The following is an 18287-nucleotide window of genomic DNA, read 5'->3' on the forward strand; positions in this document are numbered from 1 at the left end:
CGGAGTCGCGGCTGCGCGGCGCGGGGCAGGGCTGGCGCTGCCAGCTCCTCTAGGCTCCTTGCGACCCAGGAAGGAGGGGATCATCGGCGACGGCGACGTGGGCAGAGACCGCGAAGGAAACGCTCTCCGCTTCCCCCCGCCCCCTCCCTGGCCCGACCCCTTCGTTACGACCCCCGCCCAGCTGCGGCTCAGGCCGAGCCCATGAGTGCAGTGGAGCGCCTCTGCCCGCGGGACTGCGAGCTACGGAGCAGAGAGGGAGGCTGCGTGGCCCGGGGGAAGCCCCTACCTCACCTGCGGGGCTCTGAGCCTCGCGTCCCCAGGGTCCAGGAGAGCCAGATGGGCAGCAGGAGAGCCGGGATCCCGGAGCACATGGCGCTGCTCCTCTGACCTAACCTGGGTGGGATCCGCTCTCCCCCACAGTCACCGAGCATTCTAACAGCGATGCGGGGATCCCCGCCCCTGCCCCCACCCCCAGGCTTTCCTGCCTGACCCGCCATCCAGCCCCTTGCATGGCGGCCTGATTAATTATTTATGCAATATAAGACCATTTTTTAAATTGGTTCTTTAAACTATTTCTCTCACTCTCACCCCCTGAACATTTCATGTGAGCACTGGGCCCTCCCTACTTACATAAATACATTTATAAGGAGTGTTAAAGAGAGGCCTGGATATGCACTCTTGCTTTATTATCGGGAAGCCGGAGTCCGAATAAGACGTGGAGACCCTGGACTATCATCCCAGGAACGGGAAAATAATGTGCCTTTTCTGGTGCAGCCTGGAGCTGTCCGTGGTTCTTAATATAAGGCAAGGAACCTCGTTTTCCCTATGACTGGCCCCCATCCTTTGGTTCTCATTTTAGAAGAGAACCTCCTGCACCTTGGCCAAGAAACAGACCGACGTGCACCACGGTCCACCCTGCCCTGTATGTCACCACTGTGTACCTGAGGAATGTCTGCTCACCCAGAGTCATAGGTCATATATTTTTCTTTACTGAATGGTCCTCTGTGCTTCAGACTTCTAATACTGATGAAGATGATTACACATTCCTACTTGTGGTCAACCAACAACACTTACAAATCAAGTCCATTTTCTGCTTGATAGACTACCTTGGGCCATTCCAGGACCTAATGAATGGTTAATTATAGGTAACTGCTTCTCTGTATTAATTACTTTTTCTACAAAGCTTAAGGTTTTCTTTTCTATTGTCAAGACTTTATATGGGTAAATATCTAAATCTAGGCCCTGGTTCTCAAGTTGGCATGTTTCTGACATTAATTTTAAATATCATTGCCTTTTTAAAAAAAATCAACAATTTTATTTTTGGAACATAAAATGTGACCACAGAAGCTGAATGGTTGGTATTAAGATAAGGTTAAGAGATAAATTTAGCTCCCTAATTATTTTCTGGAAAAATCTATTTACAACTACTTGTATTCTGTGTCCTGTTCATGTGCAATGGAATTATCAGGAAAATTAGATTTGCATTATCATACCTTCCCCTCCACATTCATGTTTCAGTCTATTTCTCCTGTTTGCATGTACCTCTTTTAGAGAAATGCCCTGCTGGGGATCATGGCTATAGAAAACAAACAGTGAGAATAAGGTGCTTGAGAAAAACCAACAACATAGCAAGAATGATCCCCCTTTCTACTATTTTGTATGTTCTAAAACTTGAAAACAACATTACAAATGTTATTGTCATCCAACCATGTAACACCTCAGATCTTGGCTTCAGCAAGTCTCTGAGTATCTTGGCCTTATTTTTCATTCCAGTTGTTGCTTCACCATGCAGTTCTGCAAGAGCTCTGATCAGCTTTACATGGGAACAAATCCATACCCCTCACCACCTGTCCACATTGATTGTCTCTCATCTCCCATCTTCAGGCTTCTCAGTTAGCAATGAGGTCCAAATTCAACAGGACCTACTCAGTACTCACAAATGTGCAATCTGAAATTACTGTAGTGTTTGCCATCCATGGGATGGACCTTAGATGAACAGAAGATGGGAGCCAGGGGATAAATGATTCTCCCTCTATTTCTCCCTATGAAATGTCCTGAGATGCCATAGTAACTCCTTTCTTTTCCCTCTCCTTCCATGCCTGGATCCCCTTTTCCTTCACTCCTGTTTTCATCAGTATTACACACCCTAGAAAAGCAATAGCACTTCAATTTTGCCTCAGCATATGTTTTCTGGTGAACCCAGGCTAAGTCATAAACCCATTGGCAAATCACTAAAAGTGTCACCTAAAATGCAGTCTTTTTCTAATATGAAGGCAAAATCTAAGAGAAACATTGCAGTAAGTGTACACTGGTATAATCAAGATACACTGGGCCATGAAGCTCATCACAATTGCTGGCCAACTTGCACCTATGTGAGCAACAAAGGTTGGGCGTGCAACCCTTGGCTGCCCTCCTGTCTCAGCTCCTCCCACAGCCTTCTTGGAGGGTTGGATGTGCCGTGAACCCCAGGTAACCCCATCCTTCCACTCTCTTGCCAGGATTCCTGAAACCAAGAATATTTTCATATCTTTACTAGATGGTGCTAACATATTAGCCAAATCAGCTGGAAATAACTGATGCAGTTCTTTATTTTCTACAGAAAGAGAAAAAGGCTTTAGGGGTCTTACAAAGGATAAATTTTCATGTCAGAAGAAAAAGGAGATGAATGCAATTTTGTTCATAGTAAAGTGGTTTTAAACAGGCTAGAATAACATTTTGGGGTCCTTAAGGTAAGAAGCAGGAAAGGGAGGAAATAGATGAAGAGCATCACATGATCACTTTACCTAGTCCATGTTTGTGCATTTGGACTGACCAAAAAGCCTTCACCAAACTGTGTTTTGTTCATAGTTGCCTCTTACTTATAGAAAATCAAGTTGTCTTTTTAAACAGTATCAAAGTTTCTGACAATATATTTTAAAGCTCTTTAAAATAACTCAATCAATTTGAAGTATGACACATGAAATTAAAAGTTAAATATATAATTAGATGATTTTTGAAAAATGTGTAGACCAGTGTACATTTCTATCATCCCCAAAATTCCATCTCAACCCTTTAGCATACATGCCATTCCGGATCCAGATAAGCACTGACCTAACATCTGTCATTATAGATTTTTTTTTTTTTTGCCTGTTCCAGTATGCCATATAAGTGGCATTACACAGTATATGTTATTTTATGGCTGGTTTCTTTCTTTCAGTATAATGTTTCTGACATCCATCCTTGTTGCAGATCCATAGTTTGTTTTACTGCTGGGTAGCATTCCATTGTGTGGTTATTCCACAATTTGTTTATCCATTCATCTGTTGATGGACCTTTCTAGTTTGGGCCATTATGAATACAAAGTCATGTACAAGTCTTTGTGTGGACATATGGTTTCATTTCTCTTAGGTAAATACCTAGGCGTGAATGGCTGAATCATATAGTAGAGTGCATGTTTAGTTTTATAAGGAACTGCTAAAATATTTTCCAAAGTAATTGAAGAATTTTACATTTCACCAGCAATGCATGAGAAGTGGCTCTTCCACATCACCGCCATCAATCCTGGTGGGCGTGTAGTGGTATCTCATGAGGTTTGAATTTGTACTTTCCTGGTGACATGTAAATGTATTTCATTTGCCTACTGGCCATTCTTATCTTCTTTTTGAATATATAAATTTTTTCCCATTTTTAAATTGCATTCTTAGTCTTTTTTATTGAGATATGAGTTCTCTATATATTTTAGATACAAATCCTTTATAAAATATATGTAATGAGAATATTTTCTCCTATTCTGTGGCCTTTCTGTTTGCTTTCTTTGATAGTGTCTTTCAAAGAAAAGAAGGATTTAATTTAGATGAAGTTCAGTTTATCAATCTTTATCTTTTATGGGTCAGACTTTTGGTATCCCACCTAAGAAAACTTTACCTAATCAGAAGTTAAGATTTTCTCTGGGTTTTCTTTAAAAAGTTAGCATTCATATTTACACCTTTGATATACTTAGAGCTAATTTTTTGTGGATAATGTAAGGGTCAAGGTTCTTTTCTTCCACGTGGATGTCCAGTTGTTTCAACACAATTTGTTGAAAATATTATTCTTTCTTCCATTGAGTTACTTCTACATTTTTGTTGAAAATCAATAGACCTTATATATGTTGGTGTATTTTGGGGACTCTATTTCATTTACTCTGTTTCATTGACTTACACATGTATTCTTTCACCGATTCCATGTTGTTCTGATTAATGTAGCTGTAAGGTAAATTATCCAACTTTGATCTTCTTCTTAAAATATGTTTTTGACTATTTGAAGTTTTTTCATTTTCATAGACATTTTAGAATGATCTTTTCAATTTCTATAAAGAAGCTTCATGGGATTTTAATTCATATTACATAAAATCTATCGATGAATTCAGGGAAAATTGGTATCTTAACAGTATTGAATCCTCCAATCTGTGAAAACTCTGTATCTCTCTATTTATTTATAATAGATCATATTTAATTTTTCTCAGAAATACTTTGTAGATTTCTGTGCAAAGTCTTGTATTTGATTCAGTAAATATATCCCTAATTATTTCATATTTTATGCTGTTATAAATGTTATTTTTAATACTTCATTGTCCAATTGTTTGTTGGTAGTATATAGACATATAATTGATTTTAATATATTCACATTGTGTCCTATAACCTTGCTCAATGTACTATTATTTTGATAAAAATTTTTGTAGATTCCTTAGGATTACATAAAAAAAGTCAATCATATAATCTCCGAATATAGATAGTTTTACTTCTTCCTCTCCTTTCTGGATGCTTTTTATTTCTTTTTCTTGCCTTACAGCCCTGACAGAGACCTCCAAGGCAATGTGGAATAGAAGTGGTGAGAGTGGATACCCTTGCTTTATTCCAATATTAAGGGAAAATGTTCAGATTTTTTGTTGTTGTTGTTGTTGTTGTTTTTACCGTTAAGTATGATGTTAACATCTTCCTCTTATTTTTCTTCTGTTCTCTCTACCCTTTCCTCTTTGCCCCTTTTTGCACCTCTCTGAAAATTTCAGTCTTAAGGGTAGGGCCATACAAGATACACATCTGGCATGGAATGAGGAGCCCAGGTAGTGTGAGGAGAGCATGAGGGTTCATAGCTCAAGTGGATGAAAAAAGACATCTTTTGGGGTGGAAAGCTGAGTTAGGATGTCACAGCCAAAACAAAAGTAAGTAGGGTATCACAGGGGAAGGACAGCCTGGCATGGGTGTCAGAGCGCATGGGAGATGAGGAAGGCATTGATGTGGACAAAGCAGCCTGTGTTTGACATCAGAGCCAAGGCAAGGTGGAGCCACGTCCCAATGGCAGGAGGGCTCATGTGGCTGTAAGGGTCTCAGAGGGTAGAATATCCAGACATGGGGACTACCCTGAGTGTGGATCTAAGCCCAGGCAGGATGAGAAAGGCATCCATTAATGTGGACCAGCCTGGAATAAGGAACTGGAGCCCAAGCAGCATTAAGAAGGCATCCTAACACTGTGCAAGGGGAGATGTGGGCATCCATGTGTTGGGGTGACCTGTCATGGAAACTCAGAACTTGAGAAGAGTAAGGATGGCATCCACATTCTGGGATGGCCCAAAATGAGATTCAGAACCTGAACAGGGAGAGCAGAAAGTGTGCAGGGTAGTGGCAGCAACAAGAGATTTGTTATACAGTGGGGCACTTATCAAATGAGTAAGTATATTAAAGATAATGGAAGCCAGATTTCTCTCTCTGGAGATGGGAGTTACAAATACTAAAAGACAGAGAAATAATCCCTGTGGTGTGAGATTGCGGTCAAACATATTCGTGTGAAATAATGATTTTCAAAATGTATAGATAAGCACAAATATGTACATACACATATATATGCATATACTGTATGTATATTTTTCTGTACACCTACATATATACACATATGTACATATATTCTCAAGTTCTATCCACCAAGAATGCCTAAGAACAATGACAGCCCAATAGCAATCAGCTATTGCACCCCTGCACCCAGATCATGGATTCTATGTATAATTTTCTAACTAAACAGAGCCATGGCTCTTTGGGAAAAGGGTTGATTCTTGAGATAGGCCAGGAAAGTACAAGGTAAGATTGAAATATCTTGTGCCAGAGAACAGGAAGTGTTTAAAGAATGATGGGGACGTGTCAAAGAGACACAGAATCCAGCTTGAATGTGTTTGTGCTGCCCAATTCTGGAAAAAAATTTGAGCATAAAAATTAATAATGACAATAATGAGCTACAACCCATAGAAAAAGAAGAGAAAAATATGAGTTAATGCATAATAATCAATTAGCTAATGAAATGTTTAATCACAAATGGCATATTTACATAGCTTTTAATTACATTCCCCACAAAATACTAATTATGAAGAAGAAACTTTACAGTATAGCTGGCAAACACCACCATAATCAAGTGATCAATACAAATAAATTAAAGAATGAAATAAATCAAAATAATGTGTCCCATGATATAATACATTGAGAAGAATATTGTATCAGCTCTATGACATGCCTAACAAAGATGTATAACCTGAATGTGATCATGAGAAAACATCAAACAAATTCCAATTGAGAGACTTCAAATACAACCCAATTGCCCTGTAATATTTAAAAGTGCCAATGTCATCAAAGTCAGGAAAGACTGAGGAACTACCCCAAACTGAAGGAAACTGAAGAGTCAGGGATTCTTAATGCATGTATGATTCTGAACTGTAAGAGATATTAGTGGGGCAATTGGTGGATCTTGAATGGGATCTGAAGATTGCAGAGTAGTAAGTTAATATCTATTTCCTGATTTTGATGATCGTATTGTAATAACATAGGAAAGTCTCCTTGCATGTGTGAAAAACACTCAGCTCTTTGAGGATGATAGTCATCAGCTTGGCTTCTTATGCACAGATGGTTCAGGGAAAAGTTCATTGTGAAGTCCTTCAAACTTCTCTGTAAGTTTATGATGGCTTTACATTTTTTTAAAAAAGTCAAAAAACAAAAACAAAAAGTTTTCTTTAGGTACCCTTCAACAGATTAAGAAATATGCCTTCCGTTCCCAGTTTGTGGAAAATTTTATGAAGAATGAAGTGGAATTTTGTCAGATGCTTTTGTTGTTGTTGTGTATCTATGGAGTTAATCATATGGATTTTCTCCTTTATGGTTTTAATGTGGTAGATGACATTGATCTTCAAATGTGAAGCAATCTTTGCATTCCCAGGATAAACATTACTTGGTCATGTTGCTTACATTTTTAATGTATCTGTGGATTTGACTTCCTAATATTTTTGATGAGGATTTCTGTCTAGGTTCATGAGTGCTGTATAATGTCCTTTTCTTGTCTGGTTTTAGTTTCAGTGCAAAATGAGGCTACAACACGCTCCCTCATTCTCTAAGTTTTGAAGGATTTTTTTGTAGGATAATTATCATTTCTTACTTAAATATTTTCTGGAATTCATCAAAGAAACCATCTGCCCTTGAAGTTTCCCTTAGATTTTAATGATAAATATAATTTCTTTAACAGGCATAAGTCTATTTAGATTTCTATTTCTTCTCGTGACAGTTTTGCTAATTTATGTATTTTGAGAAGCTTGTCCATTTCACCTAAGTTGTCAAATTTAGTAACAAAAATGCCTATAATGTTCCCTTACTATAATTTTGAAGTCTGTAGTATATGTAGTTATGTTCCATCTTTATTTCCTGATTTTGGTAGTTTGTGTCTTTTTGTCTTTTCTTAATAAGTCTACAGAGAGGTTGATTGCTTTTATTAATATTTTCAAAGAATCTGCTTTTGGTTTCATTGATTTTTCTTTATCATTTGTCTGTTTTCTATTTTATTAATTTCTACTCTCACCCTAATTATTTTCTTTACTTACTTTGGGTTTACTTTGCTCTTCTTTTTCTAGCTTCTTAAGATGGAATCTTAGATTACTGTGTTTTTTGTCAATAAATAATACATTTATTGTTGTTCACATGCACCTGAAACCTTTTACTACCTAAGTTTACCAGAAGTATTCTGCTTATACCATAAATGCCAAAAGGAAAGAACTTAAACTAGGGATGATGTATGTGCATTCTGAGGTATCACTGTAGAGAATAATACATTCAATAACAATGTCCCTAAAAATCTATCAATTACTTGTATTTTACAAAAGCACCATTAATTTCTTCATGTGAATCACCTTCCTAACCTTGACTGTGTAACAGTGCTGACTGAACGTATGAAAGAGATGGCAAAATACTCACTAGAATGAATTGGGTGCAATAAGAGACAAGGTAAAATGAAGAATTGTTACAATGTTTTAAGACCATAAAATAGGAAATTGGTATAGTTTTTCCTGTTAAAACCCAAAGTAGTATTATTATCGTACTATTGTCAATTTCTCTCTTTATGTCTGTTAGTATTTGTTTTATATATTTAGGTGCTCCTGAATTGGGTGCATATATGTTAACAAGTGTAATGTCCTCTTCTTGTATTGATCCCTTTTACATCATGGAATGCCCTTCTTTGTCTTTCATTATAGCCTTTGTTTTAAAGTCTATCTTGCCTGATATGAGTATTGCTCCCTGCTTTCTTGTCCTTTGCATTTGCATGAAATATCTTTTTCCATCCCCTCACTTTCAGTCTGTGTGTGTCTTTAGCTCTGAAGGGAGTCCCTTGTAGGCAGCATATGGAAGAGTCTTGTTTTTTTTTATCCAATCAGCCAGGCTATGTCTTTTGATTGGAGCCTTTAGTCCACTGACATTTAAAGAAATGATTGTAGCATGTACTTACTGTCATTTCAGTACATGTTTTCCAGTTGTTTCTGTCATTCTTCTCTCTTCATTTCTTTTTCTTTTTGTTTCTACCATTGCGGTTTGATGATTTTCTTTAGTAGTATGCTTGGATTCCATTCTTTTTGGGTTTCATGTATCTATTGTAGGTTTTTGATTTGTGGTTATCATGAGGTTCACATATGTTGACCTATAACTATATCTACTTGTTTTAAACTCGTAGCCATTTAAGTTCAAACATATTCTAAACAATCTACATTTTTTACTCCCTTCCCCCACATTTTGTGTTTTTGATGTCATATTTTACATCTTCATGTTTATCCCTTATTAGTTTACTGTCAGTATAATTACTTTTACAACTTTTTGTCTTTTAATTACATGCTGGCTTATTTAAGTGGTGATCCTCTGTCTTTACTATGCAATTGCCTTTCTTAGTGGAATTTTCCCTTTCCTATAGATTCTTAATTCTTTTCCACTTTGACATTTTTTTAGGATAGGTTTAGCATTGATGAACTCTCTTAGATTTGCTTATCTGAGAAGTCTTTATCATTCCTTCTATTCTAAATGATAATATTGCTGGATAGAGTATCCTAGGCTGCAGGTTTTTCCCTTTTGGGACTTTGAATATATCTTGTTACTCCCTTCTGGCCTGTGAAGTTTCTGTAGAGAAATCAGCTGATGGCTTTATAGGGATTCCTTTATATATGACTCTTTGTTTTTCTCTTGCTGCCTTTAGAGTTCTCTCTTCATCTTTAGCCTTTACCATTTTAATTATATGTCTTAGTGTGGCCTTGTTGCATTCATCTTGTTTGGGCTCCTCTGTGCTTCCTGTGTCTGAATGTCTGTGTCCTTCTACAGGCTTGGGAATTTTTTAGCCATAATTTCTTCAAATACATCTTTTATCCCCTTTTCTCTCTCTTCTCCTTCTGAGACCCCTATAATACAAATGGTGGTATGTCTAATGTTATCCTAAAGATCTCTTAAACTGTTTTCATTTTTTTAAACTTGCTTTTCTTTTTGCTGTTCTGATTGGATGATTTCCATTATTCTATATTCTAGATCATGTATGCCTTCTTCTGTATCATTTAGTCTGCTAGTCATTCCTTCTAGTGTGTTTTTTTATTTCAGCTACTGAATTCTTCTTTTATGATTGTTTTTTAATATTTTCTAGGTCCTTGTTAAAATATTCACTGTTTATATCAATTCTTTTCACTAATCCATTTAAAATTTTTATAAACAATGCTTTGAATTATTTACCTGGTAAATTGTTTATTTCTGTTTCATTATTTATTTTTTCATGAGTATTCTCTTGCTCTTTCAATTGAGAGCAGTTTCTCTGCCTTTTCATTTTACTTAACTTTCTCTGCCTCTATGAATTTAGGTGAAACAGTTGCTTACTGTGGTCTTAAGGGGTGTTCTTATGTAGGAATATCCCTATGTAGACTGTGTGTGCCCAGTGTCTCTGATGGGGGTGCTGGATTTGATGTGGATGCCAGTCATGTTTTTCCTCAGGGTGTGCTGGCAGCTATCACCTTGGTAGGGGTGGGGCTGGAGTTGGAGGAGCTAGAGCAGGCTCCTGGTGTGAGACAGGACTTCCTCTCTGGTCAGTGGCCATCTCCACCCTATTGGGTGTCTGGTCCAATCCCACGTTACTGGAGTGGAAACCCTGAAGGTCAGGCTTGAGCTGGCTCTGTTCCATTTACTTGTTTGCTTGTTTATTAATTTATTTAATTTATTTATTTATAACCTAAGAGTATTACCCTGGGGGTTCACAGTGAATGTGTCCCCTTTAAATGTGTGTTTTTCCCTCTTCCTGCACTGAGACCGTCCCCCCAAACGAGGGGAGTGATGAATCAAGTGGGGCTTGTGCACTCACAGAGGTCCTATGCTCTGCCTGTGTTGGATTCCACAGCTCCACTCAGACACAGCCCACAGCTTCATCCTTTTCTGGGATGTGGTTGCCCCAGATCTAGTGTGGTGCTGTGCCATGGAGTGAGCAGGTTGGAGCCTTTGCTCAGCTTGGATATACAGCAAGGCAATCATAGTAAACCCAGAAGCCATACTGCTGTCGGAGATCTGAGCTGATTCAGGGGTGCTGCTTGAGTAAACAACAGTGTCCACTGCCATCCCACCTGGGCTCTGCTTCAACTGGGTCAACTCTGGGTCAACTCTGCTTCTAAAGAGTCTTCTTCCACATTCTGGCCATCTTAGATCCAGTGCCACCTGTGGCATGAAGTGAGCAGGACCATGGCATTTGCTCAGCTCAGGCTGGGGAACATGGCAAGGTGGTTGTAGGAAACCCAGCAGCCACCAGGGCAGCCCCACACCCCCCACCCTGCCTAGGGGCAAGCCATCACCTGCACAGTCCTCATGAGTGGAGTCTAGGCTTCTCCAGCCTTTCTGTCTTTCCCGGTGGTCTCCAAGGCACAGAGGGGGCTTTTCTCCTATATGTAAGATGTCCAGTCTGTGGCTTGACCTACACTCTCCCTAGGGTAAGGGTCCACCTGTGTGATCTCCCTTTTCCTCTGAGACTCTTCAGAGTAAATTGGTCCCAACCCAATCACTTTTCTTCCCTTCCTACCCAGTTACATGTGTAACTTTCTTATAGCCTTGGTTGTACAGGAGTCCTTCTGCCAATTTCCAGTTAGTTTTCATTGAGAATTGTCCACATGTAGATATGTTTTTGATGTGTTCATTGGGGGAGGTAAGTTCCACATCTTTTTACTTGGGATATTCCCCCCCAAGTTTCCTTCCTTTAAAGAGAATATCCTTTAGCCTTTTTTTTTTTTTTCAAATAGATCTGCTAGTGAAAAATTCCCTTACTTTTCCTTCATCTGAAATTGTCTTTATTTCTTCTTCATCCCTGAAGGGTTTTTTTAACCAGATATAGAATTCACAGTTGATAGTTCTTTCAGCACTTGGAAGTACTGCACCATTTTCTTATGGCCTCCATCATTTCTGACGAGAAATTTTCTGTCACTTGAATTGTTTTTCCTTTATTTATAGTGTGTCACTTCTCTCTGGGTGCTTCCAAATTTTCTTCTTTCTCTTTTGTTTTCAGAAGTTTGATTATGATGTACCTTTCTATGGATTTCTTTGGGTTTATCCTATTTTGAATTTGCTCAGATTCATGAATGTCAGTTCATGTGTTTTGTAAAATTTGGGGATATTTCAGCCATTATTTTTTTAATACTTTTCAGCCCCAACTTCTTTCTCTGGGTCTCTGGAGTTTGGAGACTCTGATTGCATGAATGCTAGGTCTTTTGTTATAGTTCCACAGGTCACTGAGGCTGTGTTCAGTACTTTTTCTTTCAGTTTATTTTCTCTCTGCTGTTCAAATTGAGTGATTTCCATTTTCAAGTCACTGCTTCTTTCCTCTGTCCCCTCCACTCTGCTGTTGAGCCCATCCATTGAGTCTTTTATTTTGGTTATTGTATTTTTGCAACTCTAAAATTTCCACTTATCAACAGTTTTTCCCTATATCTTCTATTTCTTTGCTGAGACTATTGTTTTCATACATTTCAAGTGTGTTCATAATTCTTGTTGAATTTTTATAATGGCTGCTTTAAAAATCTTTGTTTGATGATTCTAACATCTCTGTTATCTTAGTGCTGGCATCTATTCATTGTTTTTTTTATTCCATTCAAGATCTTCCTTGTCTTGGTATGATAAATTGTTTTCTATCAAAACCTGGACATTCTGTGTATTATGTTGCAAATATCTGGATCTCCTTTAACTCTTCTGTTTTATCTAGCACCCTCCAATTCCATTCTGGTAGGGAAAAGGGCCTGCTTTATTACTGCCAGATAAGGGTGGAAGTCGGGTTTGTCCACTCTGCTTTCATTGACTCCCAGGGAGGGAGAGACCCCCTGCTGGTTGACGTGGGGGTTCAGGAGCCCCAGTAGGCCTCCGTTGATTATAGTTGGAGAGAGAGAGAGAGAGCAGTGTCTCATTACTGCTCCTCATATGTCTTCCACTGACACTGCAGGAGGGTGGTTTCATTACCTCTGGGTCTTGGTAAAAGACTTTTCCACTAAACCTCCTCTGGCACCACGCCTGTGGGGAATGAGGGCTCCTCATTACTCTGAGAGGAGGAAAGGCCATGCTCCCCACATGGTCTCCAATGAGTAGGTCTAGGAGCTTCTGTTACCATCCACTAAGGATGAACATCCTGCCTTCACACTCTGCCTGCTTTGGCTCCACCCCTGGGGGGTACTGAGGTCCTCTTACAGCCGGACGGAGCTGTTGTTAGTCTAGGCACCAATTAGCCTTGAAGTGGCTAAGGAGTGGGACAGGCCACAGTATTTTCAGTGGTGTTTGGCAGGAGTAAGTATGTTATTGTCTAAAACTTTTCTGTCTTCCGGTACTGCCCTTTCTTGGTCTTTGGCTAGAAAGGGCAGACTTTTCTTGGGGTTCCTTTTTTTCTGTTTGTACTTGCTGGCATTTCCAGATTGCTGGCTTCTATAGCACTCAGTCTGAGATACATGAGACATAAAGAAAGCCCAGGTAATTCACTGCTATGTCACTCCCATCTCCCTCGGCCATCTGCATTTTTCTCCCCACCATTCAATGTCTTCTTATGTTTGTAATTTTCAAATATATAACTTCTAGTGTTTTTAGCTATACTTAGCAGAAGGAATAGGAAATAGCACATTTACCCTTTCCCCTTATTCTTTCTGTACAACACTAAAAATATTTTTTGTCAACAGAAGACAATAAAGAGGAAAGATAAATGATTAGATTTAATCTGCCATGTTTAATCCTCAGCCCATTAATAAATTTCCCAATGTTATATTATTCTTTCATTCCTGAAGTAAAATAATTGTTCAGTCCTTATTTTAATCTGTGCCTCATATATCAGTGTAAGTTTCATTATTATTAATATTAAAGAATATTTGTTGAGAATTACTGCCATGTTTAACAATTTCTTTCTGTCATGTTTCTTGCATTTCCATTCTTTTCTTCTCACTGCTCTTCCTGATATTTTTTTCTTTTTCAGTGAGACCCTGTGAGTGGTAAACTCTTTCATTTCTATTTATTTGAAAATTGTATTTATTTTGTGCTTACTGTAGGGCCTTGCCTAGCTAAATATAGACTTCTAGTGTTCTGGGGTGTCAAGATGGAAACAAAGGCTTTGGCCCCAAGATGTCAAAAATGAGACTTATTTATAATATTGAATATTACATGTGACATGGCTGGTCTACTGTCTCAATAGTTAACATTTTCTATTAGTATTTTGATGAAAATAGCTCACTGTCTTCAGGCCTCATTGTTGTTTCTGTGAAAACTGATATCAATTTCATTGTTCTTTCTCTTCTTGTCTTTCCAAGGATTTCTTTGAGTTTATCCTATTTGGAATTTGCTCAGATCCATGGAAATTGTGATGTTCTACATATTTACCATGAAGAGCCTGGCTATGGATTTCTTTTTGTTTATCCTTACTTTTGTGAATATTCAATCTGAGAATTCATGCATGAGGTTCTAGAAATTGTATCACTTACACTGTTCACCTGCCTGCCCTCTTTGACGCTCTTCTCTATAGCTTCTCCTTGTAGGACTCTTACATTGGACATCAGGGTTTATAGTAATCATTTCTTAAAGTAACATTGACTGTGAAAATCCCATACTTTCCACCTCATTTTCTCTCTGTGCTGAATCAGGAGTAATTTTCTAGATCTAATCTCTAGTTCATCAATTATTTGGATATAAAACAACATGTTTTACCATTTGACCTAGTAACCATTCAATAAATAGTCACTGAATGAATCCATGAGTTAATAAGTTCCGCTAATCATCCAGATATAGGCATCTCCTATTTCAGGTCAATAACCTGTTCCTGAATTTTAAATGTTTGTCTAGAACATCATAACCAGAAGCCTCTTTCTTATTATTTTAAACAGGCTAGATTGTACTGTAGTACATATCCACCTGAAATTCCCAATTAATTTCCTAACCATCTCCATGATTATAACATTGCTTCCTGTGCACCAAACGAGTGTGTTTTTTAACTACAGCTGCTTTGCACTCAGTCACATGGCCTCTCTCTAACGTCCACCACTTTTTGATTCTTGGCACTTGTTTCAAAACATCTCCATAGGATTATAGTATTCTGCCCATCGTGAGTGGAATGTTACTTAAAAGTTTTGACCACCTATCATTTTGTTAAAAAGACATACTGTCCTTGGGAACATAAATATATTTTTCCTATGCAAACAGCAACAGGAAAGTTGTTTTTAATAGATACACATATTGAGGACTCCAGCTCCAGGCCAGAATTCCATGTGTGATTTTTCAGGCCTGACCACAGGCAGTTACAAAGCTCAGAAGGCAAGCCTCCCAGGAAGCTGCTCTCCCCATACCAGCGGTGCTGACAGCCAGCGTGCTGCAGTCTCTGGGGGCCTCTGTCCAGGACTCAGGCCCTACTGACCATGCTCTCTGGCATAGCAGCGTTCCCAGGCCAGGGACCTCCACTTGGAGGCCTTCCCTAGCTGCCTCCCCTGCTCATCAAGAGTGGGTGACTTTGAGAACACTTCTTCACCCTGACTCAGGGCTCAGTACTTTCCCACTTCTAGTCCTTCCTGCCTCCATCTTCCTGGCCTCGGGGTACATACACAAAATGTCAGGAGCCGCTTATTTGGGGGTCCTTGGGCAGAGATGATCCACCTGTCCAAGCTGATCTACCCAGCCCTCACTTGGCACTGCTGCGGGGAAAACAAAACCTGGGGGGCTGGTACTTCTCCTCTATTGCCTCTTGCTTTATGATCAATCTCTGTTGTTCAAGGCTTGACGGTTACTTTCACTGTGGCTTGTCTTAATCAACTGCTTGTCTTAATCAGCTGCTTCCAAAACTAGCCACCCAGCTCTCTCTAGCTCTGCTTAGCTCTTGACATATATCCTGTAAAGATAAGGTATTAAAAACCAAGTGGCCTTCTACTAAGAAAATGTTAGCTGTCAAGACATTAGACAAGGTATGTTATATTTAATATTTAATATTATAAGTAAGTCTCATTTCTGATATCTTGGGGCCAAAACCTTTGTTTCCATTTTGACACTTTCTTTTTGAAACATCTCAAGAAATGGAATTACTTAGTCAAATGGTATGTACATTGTTGGGGAAAAAAAAAAAAATCTCTGTAAATATCATCAATTCTTTTTCCCAAAAGATATAACAGTTTTCTTCACACGAGCAGAGTATGATAGTGACCAATTCAGAACACCAACATAAATGTTAGTTATATTTTCTAATCTGTGGGTATTTGGTGAGTTAAAAATATTGTCAGTTGTTTTTTAAATACAATACTTTTATTAAGGTAAAATGTTTCATAAATGTTGTGAGACATTTCTAATTTTTTCTTAAATTATCTAGTCATGGTTTTAAATTGACAGAAAAATTTTATAGAGGGTGTAGACAGTTCCAGTGTAAACCACACCAAGTTTCTCCTATTATTAACATCTTACATAGTAGGTACATTTGTTACAATTAATGAGCCAACATTGATTCATCATATAAGTAAAGTTCACCCTTTGCTCAGATTGTCATAGTTTCATCTATGTTCTCTTTCTGTCCCATGCTTCTGTTCAGAATACCACATGATGTTTAGTCCTCATGTCTCCATAGACTGTTCTTGGCTCTAAAGGCGGGGAGTGTTATGTCTTGGAAAACTGACCTCTTTATCATTATATAATCCTCCTCTTTATCCATGATAATTGTCCTTCTTCTGAAGTCTACTTGCCTGAAATTACTATAGCTCCTCTAGGTATATTTTAATGATGGTTAGCACATGTATCAGTTTCCTAGGGCTGCTGTAACAAATTACTACAAGCTGGTGGTTTCAAACAACAGAAATGTATTCTCCCACAGTTCTAGAGGCCAGGAGTCTGAGATCAAGATGTCAGCAGGACTGTGCTCACTTTACTGGTGCGGCTGGCAATCCGTGGGGCTCCTTGGCTTATAGCTGCTTCGCTCCCCTCTGCCTCCATCTTCACGGGGTATTCTCTGTTAGTCCCTGTGTCCTGTGTATCCACATGTTCTTATGAAGATACCAGTCTTTGGATTTAGGGGCCACCTAATCCAGCATAGCCTCATCTTAATTAATTACATCTGCGAAGACTATTTCCAAGCAAGGTCATATTCTGAGGTTCAGAGTGGATATGAATTTGGGGGGGACACTATTCAACTCAGTACAGCATAATATATATTTTCCTCCATCCCTATACTTTAATCTGTGACTTTATAGGGTGTTTTTTTTTTTTTTAACTTTGGGTTTATTTATTTATTTATTTATTTATGGTTGTGTTGGGTCTTCGTTTCTGTGCGAGGGCTTTATCTAGTTGCAGCAAGTGGGGGCCACTCTTCATCGTGGTGCGCGGGCCTCTCACTATCGCGTGTGGCCTCTCTTGTTGTGGAGCACAGGCTCCAGACGCACAGGCTCAGTAATTGTGGCTCATGGGCCTAGTTGCTCCGTGGCATGTGGGATCTTCCCAGACCAGGGCTCAAACCCGTGTCCCCAGCATTGGCAGGCAGATTCTCAGCCACTGCGCCACCAGGGAAGCCCCTATAGGGTTTTTATTTATTTATTTATTTTGGTAGACAACATATAGTTGTGTGTTTTGTTTTGTTTTTGTTTGTTTGTTTTTATTTTTTACTTATTTGGCTGCACTGGGCCTTAGTTGCAGCACACAAGTTCTTCGTTGCAGCATGTGGGATCTTTAGTTGTGGCATGTGGGATCTTTACTTGCAGCATGCAGGATCTTTTAGTTGCAGCATGTGGGCTCTTAGTTGCAGCATGTGGGATCTAGTTCCCTGACCAGGGATGGAACCCAAGCCCCCTGCATTGGGAGCATGGAGTCTTAACCACTGGACCACGAGGGAAGTCCCAGTTGTGTTTCTTTTTTTTAAACATCTTTATTGGAGTATAATTCCTTTACAATGGTGTGTTAGTTTCTGCTACATAACAAAGTGAATCAGCTATACATATACATATATCCCCTCCCTCTTACATCTCCCTCCCACCCTCCCTATCCCACCCCTCTAGGTGGTCACAAATCACTGAGCTGATCTCCCTATGCTATGCAGCTGCTTCCCACTAGCTATCTATTTTACATTTGGTAGTATATATTAGTCCATGCCACTCTCTCACTTTGTCACAGCTTGCCCTTCTCCCTCCCCATGTCCTCAAGTCCATTCTCTACATCCACATCATTATTCCTGTCCAGCCCTTAGGTTCTTCATAACCATTTTTTTTTTAGATTCCATATATATGTGTTAGCATACGATATTTGTTTTTCTCTTTCTGACTTACTTCACTCTGTATGACAGACTCTAGGTCCATCCACCTCACTACAAATAGCTCAATTTCATTTCTTTTTATGGCTGAGTAATATTCCATTGTATATATGTGCCACACCTTCTTTATCCATTCATCTGTCGATGGACACTTAGGTTGCTTCCATGTCCTGGCTATTGTAAATAGAGCTGCAATGAACATTGTGGTACATGACTCTTTATGAATTATGGTTTTC

General features: G+C 39.0%; 1 protein-coding gene across 1 annotated transcript in view; it reads right to left on the reverse strand.

The window, feature by feature from the left end:
• The window catches only part of GABRB3 (gamma-aminobutyric acid type A receptor subunit beta3), a 242617-nt gene extending 225125 nt beyond the window's left edge, over nucleotides 1-17492 (reverse strand). Inside the window, exon 1 of the mRNA XM_082385168.1 lies at nucleotides 292-17492. Within this exon, the coding sequence (XP_082241294.1) occupies nucleotides 292-497 (206 nt within the window). The 5' untranslated portion in view covers nucleotides 498-17492. The remainder of the gene's footprint in view (nucleotides 1-291) is intronic.
• Between the last annotated feature and the right edge of the window lie 795 nt (nucleotides 17493-18287).

The sequence above is a fragment of the Balaenoptera borealis genome, assembly GCF_965194805.1.
Source record: "Balaenoptera borealis genome assembly, chromosome: 3".
Classification (NCBI taxonomy): Eukaryota; Metazoa; Chordata; class Mammalia; order Artiodactyla; family Balaenopteridae; genus Balaenoptera; species Balaenoptera borealis.